General features: G+C 39.6%; 1 protein-coding gene across 1 annotated transcript in view; it reads right to left on the reverse strand.

Moving 5' to 3' along the window:
- Positions 1–6,038: 6,038 nt before the first annotated feature.
- Positions 6,039–19,569, reverse strand: part of PKP2 (plakophilin 2) — a 44,989-nt gene continuing 31,458 nt past the window's right edge. Inside the window, exons 7-13 of the mRNA XM_085323963.1 lie at positions 17,308–17,425; positions 15,679–15,840; positions 13,578–13,751; positions 12,799–12,952; positions 11,128–11,317; positions 10,056–10,143; positions 6,039–8,559 (exon numbers count right to left, since the gene is read on the reverse strand). Of these exons, the coding sequence (XP_085180089.1) occupies positions 8,491–8,559; positions 10,056–10,143; positions 11,128–11,317; positions 12,799–12,952; positions 13,578–13,751; positions 15,679–15,840; positions 17,308–17,425 (955 nt within the window). The 3' untranslated portion in view covers positions 6,039–8,490. The remainder of the gene's footprint in view (positions 8,560–10,055; positions 10,144–11,127; positions 11,318–12,798; positions 12,953–13,577; positions 13,752–15,678; positions 15,841–17,307; positions 17,426–19,569) is intronic.

A 19,569-nucleotide genomic window follows, 5' to 3' on the forward strand; every position in this document is an offset into this window, starting at 1 on the left:
GAGATAAAACACTGGGAGGATCTCCACAGAAACCCTCTTTTTCTATTCCTCCTCGATTTRCTCCTCTCTCCAAGAAGAGCTGTTGTTAAATGGCTTGAATGTAAACTGTCCCCAACCAATAAAGATGCCTCTGCTTAATGGGCGGCAGCACAGGTCAGTATAAGCTATGAATTATTTGCTCTTGGGAAGACGACACCTTTAGCTGGCAGCATTCAGTTGGGTTGTGCTGGKGCTCTGCTTGCAGCCCGTGCTAAATACCCTGGGGACTGCCTGGGGGTGAAGGAATGAAGTAGTCATGCCAGAGGCTGTGTTAGCAGTCAGAAGGATGCCTTCTTCTCCAAGCCATTGGGTAATGAGCAATCATACCTTTAATAAGATAAAAAACAAACAAACAAACTCTGCTTTGAGGTGCTATTCTCATTTTTAATTTGGTTGAGCAAAAKTTTTTGAGAACAAATCCTAGCCAAGTCCCTACAACTGAACTACACAAGTGGACACTATGTCAGAGGAAAATATTCACCTGCTTGGTATAAAAGCATGAGGAATCAGGAACTGTTGGCCAGGGATACGCATTATTTACCATTATTTTCGCTCCTGGAAGGGAATCAAGTAACTGCTATTWTCTGACTGTAACAAAGAACCTGAGAGCAGACATGCACTTTCCAAGAGTTTTACCAACTACAGCTAACATGACTTTTATATCTAGGCTCCTAAGTGCATTTTTCCCAAGGTGTGCTAGCTCCTGGCCTGCAGGACAAGCAGAAAGAAGCGGTGCACGTCTGCACTCCTTAGAGCTCTGCTAGGCTGCAAAGCTGTGCTGAGTTGTTTAAGCAATCCTTGCCAAAGTGTYCACTCTCCAGGCCATGCGTCTGCTTGCTCACCGATCCTAATGTGTTCTCCCACAGGCGAAACCGTGCTTGGCCTGAAGCCCCCACACGGGTCCCTGCTGCGGTGTTGAGGCTGCTTGGCAGCCTGCCTGCGTGTTATAACAGCGGATGCTGGAAGGGAGCGAGCCTGGCATGTGGCATCTTGCTAGCAGCCTTCCCGAGACCGTTGCTTTGCATTGGCAGCAGAAAAAAAAAAAAAAAAAGGAAAAAGAAAAGAAAAGAAAAAGGGGCTTACTCATGACCGTACATCTGTAAGAGTGCTCAGAGCCGTGCTTGAGGTGCTTCCCTGAGCTGGCGGCGTCTCTTGCTCTGCTGAAGAAGGGGATGGGGCTGGCAAAGCTCAGTGCTCCTGGTCTACCACCTACTAGCAAACAGCTTCTCCAAAAGGTACCCTGTGGTAGGGCTATAGGAGTCACACAGGTGGCACCTAGCTCTTCCCCGTGTGCTGGCTCCAGCCCAGACCTTGCCCTCCACTGCATGAGCCATGCCCAGCCTGGAAATCTCAAGTATGCTGATGACAGGCAGAGGAACATGGCCCCCTTGGGGCTGAGACCAGGAGAAGACTCATTTGCTTGGGGGAAGTTGTGGCCTAGGACATATGGGAAGCGTGCTGTGAGGATGCCAGGACCTGCTGCAGCACACGCRTGGGTCTTTCACCCTGTCCAGCAGGCTTGGTGATAGGGCAGCTGGTATGCGCCTGCCATTTTGTTGTTGAAGTCACCAGATGAAACTTGAATGTCAACCAGCAAATGCTCTGCCAAAGGTGCTCCAGTGTTGTGCAATATTTTCTTTGCTCAGGCCACCTCATGTTCTCATGCATCTTTTTCTTCTTTTTTTCACTTTTAGTAATTTAACAATGTTTTTAACAAATGTATGCCTGTAGCCTCTGCAGTAGATGTGAGAGACAGGAGGTTGCCTGTAAAACCTAGACTTAAGTCTTTCAAATCTGCTAGAAACGTCTTCTTTTATTGGGTGGGCATATCGTGGACTACAGAATTCAATGATGTCCTCTATTTACTATTCAGTTATCTTACTATCCAACATAGCTTAATTATAATCCTAAGCAGAAATAATGTTGAACCTGTCTGTATTTCCTCATAACAATAGTAAATTACTAATCCGCTTCAAATAAAACCCCTTGGTAATACACATTGGCTTATTTGGAAGGCACAGCRCTGGTCAGCCTGCAGATGGTACTGTACAAAACGCTAACGACAGACCAGCACTGGTTTCACAAGGCCACAGTATGAGACCTCAGAAACCTGCAAGACAAAACTCCTCGAAAAAAGCCCAGCCCTAAACCCTGACAATACCAAATCCAGCTTCTCATTTTCTTTTCACATGGACGTGTTGGGCAAGGAGCCACGTTCAGCCCCGTCAGGGTTTGCAGTTTGCACTGGCAGATATATTATTGCTATCTAAAGCATGAATTAAGGTTGTCCAGGTTTTATTTGTTTTTAAGTTATGAAAGAATAAAAAGTACAATTCGCTTGCTAATTGTAGAGTCTCCTTTTAATCAGCGTGTGGCTCATCAGGCCTCTCTTCACAGCCTCCCTTTGTTTTAAAAATATCTTCTAATCTTCTTCCATGTGCTCCTCAATCAACACATGCTTACTAACATTATTTCAAGGCTCTACCTGGTGTAAGTTTAAAGCAGTTTTTTCCTAGTATCACAAAAGGAGCAACTTAAGCACCTTTATTTTCATTTTCAAAAAGAAACACAAAAATCTCAGCCTCCCAGGGTCTTAGGCATGAAAGCAGAACCTAGTTAACACGCCTAAACCCAGCGTGCTGGTGAACCGGGAGCTCCGCCAGCCGCCGAGGGCTGCCTATCCCTCCGCAGGGAGAAAGGTCGCCTCTGAAAGCCTCCTTTGTTCCCCGCTGCAGCATCCTGCGCGYGTTGCCTCGTTGCCTTGTTCTTAATCGCGGTGCAAACGCACAGCACAAACCCACACCGGAGGGCTGTCTCCTCCCCCACCGAAAACACTTTTATCGCACAGGAAAAGTTTTATGATGAAAAAGGCATTTTCCTCCCTTTTTCACAATTTCCTGATTTTTTGCTAACAGCATTTTTTTTTCCCCACAGAGWAGTTTTAATCTCTGCTACAAAGCATTCAGCCTGCATGCTGCACCCAAGGTTCTCCAGCCTTGAAGAGCTGTGTTGGTTTTAAACTCTTACACAGCTTTTAACTGGGCTAYGCCTAGTGTTAGATGTTTGGAATTAAATCGGAGTACTCAGGTATCCCAAAGCGCAGTGCGCTTTCCAGATAGAGTTCAGCATTAATATTGCAACATTTCTCGTTTATTTTGTTATTATTCCAAGTCAAATACAGCTRTTCTGGCTGGAGCCATTGTTTTATGACCTTCACAGGCTTTGGAAAACTTTTGAACTTTCTGAAAGATATTRCTCTCTTAGATGCTAAGTTCACTCTAAAAAAGCCCTTGTTAGTCTTCATTATTTTTCTGTGTTTGTCCAGTGGCTCAGGCACTGCTATTTCAATTCCTAATGAACATCTGTAGGATGAAGGTACCTTCACGGCAGCCTTTTGGTGTCTTCTGCAGGTTGTGGGCTTCATTCTGAGCCCCAGGTCTTCAATGTCAGGGTACCAAGCTCCCCCCATTATCTARGATCTCTGTAAATGTTTCTTTCAACTACAAGGAGATTTCAAGTGAGAAACATAAGCTATGGTTTTAATTTACCTCTTACCTCTCTCCAGTCCTGCYACTGTGCCCTTTGTCTATATAGTACCCACTATTTACTTGGCTCTTGTTTGAGGAATCGCCAGCCCTTCAGGGGCACCTCCTCTGATTCCTGTTTATTGAAGCGGCTTTTGGGGCTCCTGACTTGAGCTGAGAACCTGGTCTTTGATCTCATCTGGCATGATCCTGCCAGGTTCAGGCATCCTGAAACAAAACTGAGCCAGGTGGCTGCTCTGGGCAGCATGCTGCAGGCCTCACCTTCTCCCACCTCATCCTCTTGCTGGGGTGACGTTTTTTGCAGCCCCTGAAGACTCAGGAGGGCAAAGCAGTCCCTTCAGGTTTGACAGGGATGGGGTAGGAAGTCATTTCAGCCTTTTGGGGCTGAATGCACCACAGGCAATGCACACAGTGAGGTGTGAGGTGGGCATACATTTTTTAGGGATCATGGAACATCCCCAAACTTTATAATATTAAAAGACCTGAAATTTCTTATCTTGAGCTGGTAATCCTTCTACTATGTATAGTAATATCTTTTCATCTCTGAACATGTGAAATGAGATAAACTGGGTCTATTAGCTTATCATATGCAAAATTATTAAACTATACAAAGTATGACTGGCGAGAAGAGGAAAACCTCACCCTACATACACTCTCTACTAAAACCCTCTTTTTCTCTTTGATATATTTGAGCAAATCTCCCTGTTGGCTTTTCACTGGGCAGATGCCATGCACCATCAAAACCAATATGCTACATATAGACYCACAAGGTCATGATAGTGTCAAGTTCTTCAGGCCATGTCCTTGGTGCACTGTGATGTTGAGCCAAAATTTGCATTTTCTCCAGTCTCATTTCTGCCATTATTTCCAAACCTTTGGCTCACTTTAGGTGGTGTGTTAAATTCATGTTATCGTCTTTCAGCTGGGTCTAGAGTATGAGTCAGGAATGTGAGCTGAGGTTTAACGCAGCAGCTATTAAAGTGGAAAAGAATGGAAGGCAGTTGCTGGAGTTGAAATCAGCAAATACCAATCTAATCACTCTGTACAGCTAGTATTTAATTCACACCGTGACTATGTTCATTTAGCTATCTCAAATGCAATCATTTGGCACCTGTTACAGAGAGGTTAAGTTCACAGTGATATAGATTTATGGGTCCTAAGATGTCACCTCCCACTTGAAGTCAGAATACAGTTTCATGTGGCCAGCTCTGAAGACGAGCCTTTCCAGTTTGCAGATGACAGCAGAACAGCATATTCTTGGTACTGCTGAAGCCTGGGGAGGGGCATACCCCAAATTCCTACCTACCATAAGGAGCAGTGCAGTGGGGCACAGCTCAGCACAGGGGGATTTTCCTTGTGTCAGTCCCTGTGACTCATCCCTATCTGCCACTGTGAGGAGATAGCACAGGCTATCCCCAGTTCTGGGATGGCCGTGAAGTCATAATATTGGGCTCTTTGGCCCTGAAACCCAAAGACAGGAAAATATAATGCTTTTGGTGAGATGGAGCCTCAGAGCTAAGCACAGCAGCAAGCAAACAGGCAGCCTGAGATAYATATAGTCTCTCAGCTTTAATGAGTTGCCTTTTGAGGACCTACTGCCAGGTTGAACAGCAGCATGGGAAAAGGCTGGAATTCTTGTTACATGGCTCTTGGTGGTGCCAGCTTATCCCAYCTGCAGAGTTTTATATGGGCCCAGAAGAGAGGGTTGAACCTTTCTTCATATAGAGCATGTTTCTACCCAAAAAAGCACCATAATCCAACCCCCATGTCTGTGCACTGTCTAATGCAGTACTTTTCATAGAGTTTAATTTTATATGGCTGGGGGGGAGGGAAAAGAAAGAGCACAAATATTTAGCAGCAATGGCATCAGAAAAAAAGGTTATTAAGAAAAAGCGTTTCCACTAAAACAATCCAGTGAAAGGTAGCTCTATTTTGCTTCTAGTTAAGACACTGCCTTGGGTCAATTCCTGCTTCAGCCAAGAACTGCCAGATGCCACTGAATAGGTTTAAATTCTAGGTCTCAGATTTTCTATTAAAGAGGAAGTGGAGAGGTTTATTTCCCAACTCCAAGCCTATCGTGAGGATGATTATACTAATGTCTGAGAACCAATGTGGCGATGTGGCTCAACGGAACGTTTACTGGTAAAGATCAGTTCAAGACTAGTGGACAAAAAATGCCAGATGCTTCGATATTTCARTAATACTAGACAGAGAGGGATGTAACATATCTTGTAAGTGCACAAGTTATTTGCAGGAGCACTCTGACACAATCARCCAGGAACATTACACAGCTTGCCCTTGGTAGAACTCTCCTGTTACAGAATAGTCTACATCTCTGCACCTGGATTTGATGTAAAGATGTCTTTATCMTTTTTATGGAAGGGATAAGGCTTGAAAATGTTTGCTGCATCCCAGCAAGTAATTTCACTAGTAACAACAAAGACAAAAGACAGATTTTTTTCCATTACAAAGAATGCTTTATTATTTCTCTCATTAACATTCTTGTTTTCTTTGGAGTCCTGCTGAAATGTTTTTGATTGCACACAAGTAGGAGATCAGCTGCAATAAGGTGTGGCCTTGTCTCTCATCTCAGTTTATAACCTTCCAATTGTTGGCAGGCCTGACATTCCTCTTTATGATTTTTGAACACTCTTGTGATTTTAAAGGGACACTAACAATAAAAACAGCCTCAAAAGTCAGCATCCTATTCTTAATTACATCTGACTGGCACTTAGGCATACTCAGTAGGACATCTAAAAACACCTGTCATTGGTCTCTCTCTCTTTTTTTTTTAATAGACTGAGTTTCAGAGACCAATGTTTGAGTATTTCTAAAAGCCTCCTTCCTAATCTTTAGACCGCAGTTCTCTATTCCTGTGCTACTCTGTCATTGGGTTCACTCTTTATATACTAATTTTGCCTATCACTACTTTTTGGACAGTAAAAGTAGACTAATCCAGGTCTCCTGATATTTATTCATTTATGGTATATGCAGTGTTATTTGGGTTAACACATTAGAAGAAAAGTTTAGAATGTTTGTTTTCAGTCACATTTTTTTTAAAAGAAACAAAAYTAAACACTTTCCTCTACATGAGATGCTGTAAGTTCTCTCCTCCTGTGTTGTTTTTGGACCTGGAGTATTTTGAAAATGACCTCTAAAAGACAATAGTATTTTTAGAACCTCCTACTGGAATGCATTTGATATGAGTTATTCAAAGCAAATGAAAAGGACTAACAAACATATGAAAATGATCTGTGATGGTAAAATAGAGTTGTTTGTTTAACTTTCCAGGACWTGTTCTGTTCTGGATGCACTTATGTGACTTCCTGGGAAATCAATGAGAACTATGCGCATCTACAAGCARAATTTAGCTCCCTGAAAACCAGAGATACATTTGGGCATGATGAAATTTCATAATCTGCTGGTGGTATATTTCTGGTGGGAGCTAAAACTTTGGTAAAGCATGTTAAAAGGAACAGGCCTGATTCTCTCCTCTTTGAGGTTCTTGCTCTAAGGAACGTATCCYTTTCTGGATAAGAACAGCTGTAAATAGCTCCTGTGCCAACAATTTGGAGTAGGGGTACAGTACAGTTTTGCAGGAAGGCTGGTAAACACATATTCCAAAATCTTGATCGTCAAGGATGTAGCTYAGCTCCCCTGACTTCATCAGAGTAGTGTCACATCATGTCAGCTCATAATCTAGCTTTATATATTTATGTCCAGCAGRTTTAATGGACAAATTAATGGTTGATTTGTTGAGATAATTCTCACTTACAAAAGGTATCAGATGTGTGTTTTTGTGCTTTTCTTCTCTTCCTCTCCTAGGATCCACGGGAACAGTCTTCAGGTGCTTAGGAATTTGTCTCCTCCTGCTACCTATTCCCACACGTACAGACACGTTCCTTCAGCTATCACACTSCAGGTAATTGTTGTAGGGAGGATCATGATTTCAAGTAAGAGAATATGGAAGCAGGATCAGATGAATTCCTTAGCAATGATGATCCTAATCTTGTGTGTGAGTGTGTATCTATCTCCTCAACAATAAAGACAAGACTCCACTCCCTTTATCATACATAGATATCAACAGAACTATTTTGAAAATGCACGTTTCTTAGAATAATTACTGAATCACTAGCAACTACCTCTTCCACCAATTAACAAAGAATGATGGATTTAAGTTCAACCAAAAGTGTCTGACAAGACGCTGGTTCTATTTAAAATCCTTTCTGGACAAAGTTATCAATTCCAACAGCCATGTGATGGAGGATGGGAGGAACAAGGCATGATAAGACCTATGTAAAATCTATCAGTTTTTTTGCAGTTGCTGAAGAAATTTCAAATCAAAGAGGCTTAAGAACCAGTGAGCACATGAACACAAGCAATACAAAAATAATCATTTAAAATTCCTTGGTGCTTTCATAATGCAGGTAGTGAAACAGCTTCTTGTGTATACTCACAAAGTCTGGAGATGCTTATTTAACATGTGTGAAGAAACAAAAAGGTGAAAAATTACTATGTCCTGAGCAGTGCACTTGATGCTTACCCACTGTAGAATTCTATTTGTATAAAGCAGTGTAAAGAATTTGCTGCCAATTAGCATTTCAAACCTCTTTGCATAAGTGTCTATTAGATTAAAGGCAGTCATGTGAAGCTCTTATTAGTGGTAAACCTCAGACATCCTGAAGAATCTGTCTTTGGTTATTCATACTGGTATATATAAGTGACAGCAATGTGATTCAGATTAAAAAGGTACAACAGCTATCCTCTGGTCACTCAAGTCTTATATAAAATCAGCCTCTTTTTTCTGAGATACTTCCCGATTTGTAGTGGAAACACCAATTGTGTGAAGACAATTATATTAGTTGATGCATCACCTCATTCCTCTTCAGTGGTGTTATGATCAGACTCAGTCTTTTAGAGAGTTATAGGCTTTTGTCGTCCTGTTATTGATGAAATCTGTCTTCTTAAAGTCAGCCTTTGGAAAGAAAGAAAGAAAAGCATTCATGATCTCCAGTGACAATTCTGCAAGGGAAGGGAAGGTTCACCTGTCTAAAAGCTAGATAATYTAGCCACGTTAGGGGGCTAGGCAGGCTCGTTTGCAGTCAACAAAGACAGAATAACCATCTTCCAGAGTAGAAGATAGGTGAGATAGATGAAGATACATACGATGAATCATTTTTTGAGGTGCTTAAATCTCTCTACTGACTGCAGGGAGCCTACTCTTCAAACTTAGTTCTGCCTCAGGATTGTATCAATCTCCTTCGATTAACTGATTTCTGTTCCTTGTTAGACTGACTTTGCAAAAATGACTAGACATTAGGAGGCCTGCAGTTTTCAATGCCCTATTTGATATCTCTAAGGGACCTGATTTACAGAGTAACAGCAAGTAATCATCACTTCTTATTATATGCACACTCAAAGTAACACTGACTTCAGAAAATTCAGGCCATCAGGGTTACTGCAATACAGTAAAGTCAAGAATGTAGCTGCAAAAAATCTAGAGGCAATTACATTTAGTTAAAGGTTATTTGTTACAGCACTCTTATTCTTGAATACAGATTTCTGGGCTTTGGGCAGTATACTGAGTATGATGCAAGACTGTTAAAGGATACTACTCTAATAAGTTATTTTGGGCAAATTTCAACAAAAAATCTGTAGTTCTTACTCATTTTAAAATCTAGTATCCTRGAGATACATTTTTCCTTTTCTAAGAAACAAGCTGGCTAATAAACTTTAAAGGCTGGAGCTTGAAAAACGGAATAGTTTCAGTTTGTAGAGAATTTTAGATGATAGAAAGTTCTAAGCAGCATGAAAATATGGAATGAAACCAGTTTAAAATGCATAGTTCCACCCAAAGCATTAAACAGGCTTAAGTCACCCAAGCTGTGGGTTCAAAAAGCAGTGAAAGAACCTTGAAAGGAAAGAAATAATCTAGTTTGTTGGCCAATTTATGCTGGTTATTATTTGTTTGATTTTTACTCTAGCAGTTAACATTTGCCAACACCCTGGCTTTACCTTTTTGTTTGTATATAACTAACACCTGGCCTTAAAGACCATGCAAACAACAAGGAGAACAAAACTACTCTGATTTTAAAGCAAGAAGTTGCCTCGCCCTTCCTTTGCTTTTGCTGGCACCTTCCCCTGCTGTCAGTGGAGGATGGACACCTACTGTGCATCACTTCTCACTATCTTGACAGTTCTGGCTTGCAAGATCTGCTTTTTTTTCACAAACTTTGCCAGTGCATATAAAAGAGAGAGGGAATAGAAGCACTGAGGAGCAGGAATTTAGTGCGTGTGTTACTTGTGGCAGGAATGTGCACAAGTAATAGAAACACCAGTTAGGAGACTACTTAAACTCCTATCACGGGTTGGCTCCTAACAATACAGAAATGCTGTGTCTCAGAGGACAAAGGAAAGGRTTCTCAAACTGAATGAACAGATCACATGTCTTTGCAACAGCCCATATCTTACCTTTTTGTAAGCACTATGGAGATCAGTGTGTGACCACAAGGAGTAGAGGAGGAGGGAAGCAGCCCTGCTAGCTTTGTTGAGCGTGTTACTGCAATTTTATAAAAATGRAATGTTTAAAATCCCACTTCACAATCACAGTGCACGTGCAGACTTCAGCAAATGTAACTTCTTAGCATTCATTCTGTCTGTTCCTTCCTAGATGCTATTTTATTGCTCTTCAGGTATCCAAGCACATTTCACACTGTCCTGACTGCCAAATCTAATGCAAGAAACATATCTTCCTGATTTACTTATTCTCAAAAATTAGAGAAAAATGAAGTACTCTATAGCCTTCATCTTCAAGAGCTGTTCATATTCAGTTGAGTAAAACACACCTCAGCATAACAAGCATTCAGAAGCATCTTTCTAGCAGGTAAAATCTCTGTTGAGCTAAATAGGATTTATACTATTCAGGGCCTCATCAGGCTTCCTTTACTGAGATGAATGTCCTCTTTAAGAAGGCTCTTTCATTTTGCAAAAGAGAAGAAGTCAAACAGAATAATTATTCATATTCAGAAAGCATTAAGTATTCTCTTTCATTAAATATTGGTTTCATTTGATTAAATATTAAAGGGTAATTAAAGAAAATTCAACATTACCTAAAACGCCAGTTTATAAATAGTTTTTAAGTATAGTTCTACCAATTCTATAAAACGCATCCCTTCACTTTACCGTTGGAGATTATCATGAATGTGTTACGAAGAACAGGAAATACAGAAACTTTTTTCAGGTAGATACRATCTGCTGATCAGCCACTCTCTGAGTTTATAGATAACATAATGCTATCATCCTCTGAGGAGATATTTAAAATGTTGTAACATGGCCAATTTACCTATGGATGGAACAGTTGTTTTAAGAGATTTTTCTGTATGTGTAATTCTATTCACGGCATGAWTACTTAAGCTGTCTACTCCTTTAAGATACAGTGTCTCCCTTGCCCCTCCACCCCAACCCCCCACCAGTGGAAGATATTGCAGTTTTCTTTTTTCCCTAAGGAAAGAAGAGAGAGGGAAAGACTTCTCACACATCTCACCTGTCATACATGCTGATGGTAATAATCTTTGGTAGGCCATCAGTGTTCAGGAGAAGCCGTGCATTGTGCGAACTGCTCTGTGTCAAATTGTACAAGGTGTAGCAGATGGAAGCTGTGGTTTCATAAACAATATCAGACTCTGGGACAGAATCAGGAAGTATCGAGACCAAATCAGGCAAAACTTCTCTAGCTATAAGTTAAAAGAGGGACAAACAACTCCATTACTAAGAGGTGCRTTTTTATTTGAGTACCTACAAGACCTTAGTCCTGCCATTATCTTTTTTTTTACTTTCCATTGGTAAACTAGGTAAGACAATTTTCATAAAATCTGTATTTGACAGTATCTTAAAAATGTCAGTTCAGAACAAATGTTATTTTTTTTTTAGGTAAAACAGAAAAAATTTTGTTTTTTTTCCCTACCACTTTATTTGTAGAAATGTTTTTAAATTAAATTTGTCTCAATTTGATATCAAATGTTCATTTTGCTTTATGAATAGAGACATTTTCATCTAGGAAACATTCTACCCTTCCAAAAGTTTGGTGAAAATAAACCTCTGGCCACAATTACTTGGAGAATTTGACCCGAATCCACACATTTTTACTCAACCAAACCCCTTGTTTTCCTAGAGAGACTTTACCAGAAAAACTGACCCTCAAGTTTTCTCTGTCATGGKTAAAACAAGGACACTGAGAAGGTACAAGATGAAGAACTTTTCCCAGACCTTCAAGCTTTTTTTCTTTCCCATATTCTTTTATAGATTGTTTTTTTCCTGATGAAATGCTTAYTTCATCTTCTCAGGTCAATTCCTACTCTTTCTGGGGGATTCACCACTTGTAATTTTTCACACCACATGGATTATACCTTTGAAATCAGGCCAATGACATATTACAATATTTTCATCAATGGGGAATGTTTACTAAGGATTAAATGGTGCCCWGGAGACAATTCTGTAAAAAGTTCTGCAAGTTAATCTGTCACATGAAGCAGCTGTTTGCCTGTAATTCCCCCTCCTCCCTTCTGCAAGAACATAGAAAAGGACAACAAACTGAATTCACTTTGTCTTATCAGTAGGAAAAATATTCAAATATATTTTAAATTGAAATAAAAATACTCAGAACAGAAATGGCTTCTGATGTGAAACTGATTACAAAATTTCAGAAATAAGGTTCTCCAAAAAGACTAAGCTATTTTCTCTATAGCATATTCTAGCTTCCTTTCTCAAAAAACTCTTGCAGGCCAACTGTGTAAGATGCAAGCTTCCAAAACTTTGTGTCTAAAAGAAAAAAAAATACAATGTTTGTTAGAAAAACTACAGATGTTCTATGATTTCTCCCAAAGAAGTGCATAGCTATGGCAGCACAGAATTCAGCGTTCCTCGTCTGTTCCCCTACTTTAAGCAGAAGAAAAATATTCTTCTCCAAATCTGTGTGTATTTTACTTTCATTAAGTATTTTTTGAAAGTAACGTCAAATGGAAATATCTGATAAGGCGCACACAGTCTAGGGAAAACTCTTATTTTCAACTTTGCATAAAGACTGCATATATCTGACCTAAAAATCTACTAAACCCATAAAACAAGGTTTTTGCTTGTTTCTTTTTTGAAGAAGGAAAGCTTAAGGTGAAGAGAGCAGCAAAATAAAGGTCGAGAGTCAATGTTAGCCTTTGCTTACCTATATCATTTTGCAGAGAAGCGTTGCGAGATAAGTTCCTGAGCAATGAGACTGCTGTTTTCCTTACCATCAAGTTGCTTACGTGCAGCATATTTCGAATGTTCGGAAGGCCATTTGCCTTCCGAACTACAGTCTGGGCCACTGCAAATGGCATCTGTATAAGGCATACAACAATGATGTGTGTTTACCATGAATGTACAGCCTCATAAATAACTGCAGTAGGTTCTCCACATCATTTTAAAGAATGTTTAAAATAGTTTTCATCTAGAGCTAAACAAAAGTTGCAACTGGAAAGTAAAGTGATATAAATGAAACTTCAAGTCCCCTTWCTCCCATATGTCCTTTGGCCAGTTCCTCAGCCAAAACATGACAGAGGTGATCAGTTTCTTCACCATGACAATGACTCATGTTTGTGCCAAAGATTTTCTGTCCTCATGGACTTATTCAGGAAYGATTATGTTTCACAAAAACACTTTTTCATTCTTCTACCATTTACTCATCCCTCCATTGTGCAATGAATTAGGAAATTACACACATGGATATGTAGACACATGGAGTAAGAAGTAACAGTCTGTATATTTGCCAAGCAAGGAATATCTGCAGTGCTGGCTATGACTTTCCTTTTCAGCATTCTTAGATTTCACTGACCATGTGTATGAGCCAGTGATTTCTCAGCAGTTATCTGAGCTCAGTGCTGTCAGCATGTTGTACTGCAGTCCTTAACACCACGCATCTAAATTCAGAAAGAAGGGATAACAGATAGTAAAAAACTGACTTACTGGTCCAGTGCCAGCTGTGAGGTTCTGAAGCGCTCCCAGGGATGCTTCCTGGGTATAGTGTCTGGTACTCTTTGCTATTAAGGAAAGATATATCCTAATCAGTGTGGAATGCCAGAGAGATTCTACACCTCTGGGATTGCTCTTTTCCTCYGGCAGCGGGGTGTCCTGTTGCTTCTAAACATATAAACAGATCAAACCTTTAGAACCAGTGATCTTATACAGCTTAATGCATCACAATAWAAATTAGCCATTCTGTAACTTTCTAGGTACAGAAGATTTTGTAACGCAGAATACAGATTAATTTCTTCGTGCAAACAAAAGTGAACAGGAAAGTAAGACAGAAATTTATCATCTTATTGTCACTCCTGTTTTAACAATCAGAGGGTCTAAAAAAACCTCAAATAAATTAAAAACTGATTTATGTTCTTTTTCTAAGATAAATATTTCTCTTTGTGGACTCATCACTCTTCCCTGTTAGCTGAATAGGGGACTGCAAYTGAAAGTAAACAATACTAAAATCCTATACTCATTTTTATAAGTTGGAATTATTGGTTAAAAAGTGCTCACCAACTATCTCAAGTTCTATTATCAATCAAAGTGAGTCAAAATACGGCAGTTAGACAATCAAGCTGCTTCACGTCAGCATAGGCAGTAGGACAATCATGCCAGAATAAGAATTCTCACCTATGGGCTCATGTGAGAAAATGTTTCAGGATATGATGTTTTATGGAATGAAACATCAAATCAACAGAAGTAATCAAATAAACAGAAATAGGGATGTACTTTTCAGGAGAGAATTTCCTGGTATTTAGTACCACATAGCCAAGAATGCTCACTTCTACAGTCTTGCTGTTGTTATACYGCCATGTGTTGAAGTAAGAATACATTTAGGGAAGACTAGTAGATTATTGAGAGAAAACATTTTATCCTGCTCTTGTCTTGAAAAAGTATGCATCAGTCAAATAATCCCCAAAATGTACAGGCCTTTTTTGCCTTCTTAATATATCTCAGAAAATAGAGCACATTGATGTTAAAAAAAAAATAAAAAATTGAGAATGCAATCTAAACAATTCCATGATGTTCTTGGCATCAAAAAACCAAAATTTTATGGAATATCCATAGTACTATCTCAGTAAMAACAGAATGTTTGAGGAGTTATGGTATATTGTGCAATATGTTTAATATGCAGTAATTATATTCTGCCAAACTTTCAYAGGCTAAGAACAGGTCTGATTTTGCTTCACTTTTACTAACTAAAATCAACATTATAGTGATTGATGACCACAACAAGATCAGTTTTGTGTTCACACTCATTCTGTAGCTTTTAAGCTCTCTAGCAAATAATGTATAGTAATAATATGCAGACGAAAATAACAACTTTCGAAATTTAAATAAATAATTATATCGATCATTCCATCTAAAAAGAGGAGATAAGTATGGAGGAAGCTGTTTCTCCTCATTTCTCAGCTACTGACACTGGGGTCCAAGGCGAACAGACACAGAAATGAGCAGAAGGAGGAACAGACTACCAGCAAAGCTAATGGATGGGAAGTGGGCATTTTTGCTTTTTTTCCCTCCATCCTCCTCTCCTGACACCTGTTTTTCTCTCCAAGAGTCTCCAGTTGCCAGAATACCTGAGATCTGCACCATATGGCATAAAAAAGAGTTCCTGAGATAGCYCAAAGGCCAGCAAGCCATGACAGTGGCAAGTCACTTTGTGATGGTTTCAGTGAAGTTCCATGTCACTGATTACTGATCAATACGGCACTTTCACAGCTACTATACATGATATATATACCACATTTKTTCACAAGATGCATCAATGGGGAGAAACTGTGTGGCAGCACTCCTTAAAAACTGTGACTTACCTTAAAAACCTAGAAGCTGTGAATTACTATGTCACTTTCATTAGCAGCAGCTTGAACAGGTTAATGGGTATTAGGAAAGGTTGCTGATATATTCGCATTTTTGGGGGTGTAAGAGTGTCACACTACTAGATATATAACTAAGACAGAAGCAGCCTAGTTATRAAATAGACTAATTCTCTGGATGTTGCTATAACTCATTAACAAAATGAGATATAACTAAATCCATGCCTTACCTCTTTCACTTTTCTGCTCCGTGTTCCAAAACAGCCTGGTGTTTTATCATTGGTAGAAATATTTCTTCTTTGCATATAGATACTTTGGGCATAGCTGTCAGGGAGCTCTAACTCTAGTTGGTAGGAAAGATTGTGAAGAATGCACACACAGTTCTCTGTGGCCTAAAATAACAGAYGAATACAAATCTTTAAAGATCTTGCCTGTGTTGAACTGACATGTATAGACATGGGAAGAACTTTCATTTTTGCATCCTAAGTAACTAACTGCAGAGCTTAAAGAAGAACTAGTCTTCAATCCAAAAGATTACATTTAGACTAAGGAGTTAAACATGCCCTGAGATGTTCCTGAGCACTGAGGCCAGCTGGCACAGAAGGGCTTGCATTCAGAGTGGGGTACATGCCTGTTGGAAATGGTCCTGGGACACTGTAATTCCCAAACTGTGCCTGGGAATTGTTTGGGCAAGTGTTATTTGGCACAGACCAGAAGTATGCCAGGGAACATTTTAGAGCTTAAGAGGAAAGATGATCACGTACGCACCTAGTTATAGTGTCAGCAATAGGAAAGCTTTGTATCTTTCTGAAGGAGGAAATATTTTTCTGTGATAAAAGTGCTCTGATTTGATCTGCCCTTCTGAGGGCAGCCAAGGTCAGGTCTGTAGTTTTTGAGTGATGAATCTAGTGGCAAATAGTTATTACCAGTTCCTCCTTTTCTGAAAATGAAAAAGGATGAGTGGTTTTAACACAAAATGAAGCAGGGAGCTATTGGCACAAGTGTTATTTGTTGTGATTCTTCATGAAGCTAATAATAGCACTGAATATAGACAGATGGAGAAACTCGAGTACCTAATCCTAGAAAAGAACTGTAAATGTACAGAATTACTGTTACACTGCACATGTTACAACAGGTAGGCTAGAAATGCTTCACAGGCTACAGTTAACTAAGTGACTGCTAGTCTTCTCACCTAACTTCACCTAGCTAAAAGACAAGTCTCTAGTCTGAGCAATGTGTCCAGAGTTATCTGCAGTCAGTGAATAGAGGAAGGGATAATGTTAGGAACTGGCTTCTGGTAGCATCCATTTCTTCACATTATCGGTAGTTACTAGCTTGGCCAGAATGTGTGACTTCTGAACAAGTTAGCTAAAATGAATCCCATTCTACACGATGTAAACTCCTTAGTTAAACTGCCACCCAAAGAGATTTAGGTTCTTCATTTCCTTAGGGGTATTTAGCACTAAAGATACAGGAAAATGTCCTGATTACATCTTTAAAGCTCTTATCTATTTAGCTTCCTTAGACAACTAAAAAGAGATACCAGCCTCTTTACTGTTACAGTATCTCTGAAGGCTGTGACTTTATATCACTTTTAAAAATGGGACAGAAGTTTCTAGCTCTCTCTAGTGATCCTGGAAATGTTACCCTAAAGCGAAAGTATGTTGTTCTTTTAGTCAGAAGGAAAAAGCTTCTTTCTGAACTTTCATCATTGATGGCAGGTCTAAAAGCTTTGGAAATAAACAAAAATTTGGCAGTTTCATTACAGCTGTTTCTGAATATTGGTTTCTAAACAACAACAAAAAAAATGTTCTCTTAGTGATTCTCTCTGGGAAAAGACCTTTCATCTTGAAGAATACCTTGTCATTAGGCTCGTGATCTGCAATAGCTCCTTGAATATAATACACAAGAGAATCAATCAATCCGTCACATTCTCTCATTTTTTTCCTTCCTTCTGGGCCAGCAGAGCTCATGTTTCTGTGCAGGAAGGAATTAGTAAGAAAAGATTTAGTCACATATATTTCTTTGTGTCTTTTTAACAAAATTTTCACCTAATCTTAAAGATACTGAAGTTAAGGATGACCAATTCCTTTCTTTAGAGTGGATAAYGTAAGGTAAGATGAACCTCCGTTAAGCAAAATTTCACTTTAGAGTACTCCCAGACAGTAACAAATACTCCAGAAAAAAAAATTGTATTTGGATGGGTAAAATAAGACCTGACTCAAACATTTACTTCAAAATTGAATGAATCCTTTTTGAACAAGTAAGTCCTTTTTTCCCATTATTTCATTTTTAGCTACCTTTTTATATTTGGAATAGTTGCTATATCAAAATATCAGAGGAAAAATACCTATAAAGATTTCCATGCACATGAATCTCCTTTAGTATTAACCTAAACCAAATCAACTCTTGATCTAATTTCACTCATCCACAGACACATTCTGAGATGTTCAGCAGTATTTGTAGATTAGCTGTAAAACTCTGGAAAACGGTGAAGGGCTTTCTATAACCTAATCTCACCCTTCTGTTTCAAAACTAACCACAAAATAAACCCATCTTTTCTCACTTGATAATAAGTGAATAGCTACAGGGCCAAATTCATGTGGTAACATTTTGGAAAATGCTCAAAAGCGGAGCTAACGGGAATGAGGGAGTGGGAAGGCAGCCTGTTCTGCACATGACAGCAGCAGTCCTGCCCCACCTCCAGGTGGAAGGCTGAGGCGATGACTTGCAATGCAGTGGCTGCAGCAAGCTTTGCCAAAGGAGCAGCATGAGAATACCAAAGATTTTTGCCTTGGCCAACTGGGAAGGTTCCCTTATCTATYTTCCCCTCCTCTGCCTCACTGCTCGAAGGATGGACCAAAAGGTGGCCAAGCACTTTTCCTTGCTTAGTTTGCTCTTTTGTCGTTCTCCCTCACGGTCTTGCAGTGACCAGTAAGCCTGTTACCTCATGGGCTATAAATGCTGGCTTCCCCCAGCCTTGCAGAAAGAGATGCTTGAGGGATGAAGATGGGAATGTCTTCTGCACTGTTTCTCATGAACACCAACTGACTTTGCCACRCTTATTCACACTTCTCTGTTGAGATACACAGCATTTCTAACAGTGAATGTCTTCCCTACTCCACAGAATGCTCTCTCAATGAAAGGCYGTCAAGCTCTGAAGGCAGTTCTCTAGAGGTTTTCGCAGCCTGACAAGTAGGAAATGTGTTAGGACCAGGAAAAGAAAGAATGTGGCCAGAATATACTGTGCAGTGTCGATTCTCAGCTTCCCAGGAGGCGGGCATTTAAGCAGGAAAAAGCTGAAGACACCAGAAAACGCGCACAGCCTGGGACCGGGAAATGCCAGCACAGTTGCCTTCTGCTGTTCTACCATAGGGACTCTGATGCTGCTGTACATGCTTTTTGCTCTCTTCCAGATCAAAAGGAAGCCACTGTTTGCCCTGCTTTCAAGTAATATTTTGTATGCTTTGTGGTAAGTGGAACACAACTTTAAAATCAATTATGAAAGTGATTTAAAAGCTCTTAAGAAGCCAAACACATACTTCCAGCTTGAAGTTTGGATATAAAAAAGCTACTGATTATCAGGGAAGTAACGTTTACAATTTTGATGTATAATTATTTTCACAATGGAATGAGCTCTAAATTATGGAATGCTGGAATTACACATCTAGGCCTCATTGTTTAGGACTCCAGCAGTTCTGCTGTCCAGAAGACTGCATGCTGTATCACATTTTGGATTGTTCATTTTGGATTGTTTGCAATGATATTAAATACAGTCCAATATAAGAATCCATCTCAGACAAAGAAGGAAATGTTCCTCTAGAAATTTGCAGGGTGTTTATTTAACATGCTCATGGCATGGAGTGGAAATTACAATGTTTTAAAATTTCATAAATGACAAAGTTGGTAAGGTACAGCTTTCAACTCTCCTGTGGTTTATGACTGTAAAATTCATGTAGTATCTTATAAACTGCCAGTGCAGTTCCTCTGCGTCTCCCCTGGCGAAATACATTACAATTACAGTTTTATTTTAGGTCATGCTGTTACTAATGGTCCCTATTTATGAGTTCAGTATTTCRCTCATGGATTTATATATAATAGAATTAATATTATGGTTTCTC

The sequence above is a fragment of the Rhea americana genome, unplaced genomic scaffold (assembly GCF_003343005.1).
Source record: "Rhea americana isolate MKP2758 unplaced genomic scaffold, rheAme1 scaffold_9, whole genome shotgun sequence".
Classification (NCBI taxonomy): Eukaryota; Metazoa; Chordata; class Aves; order Rheiformes; family Rheidae; genus Rhea; species Rhea americana.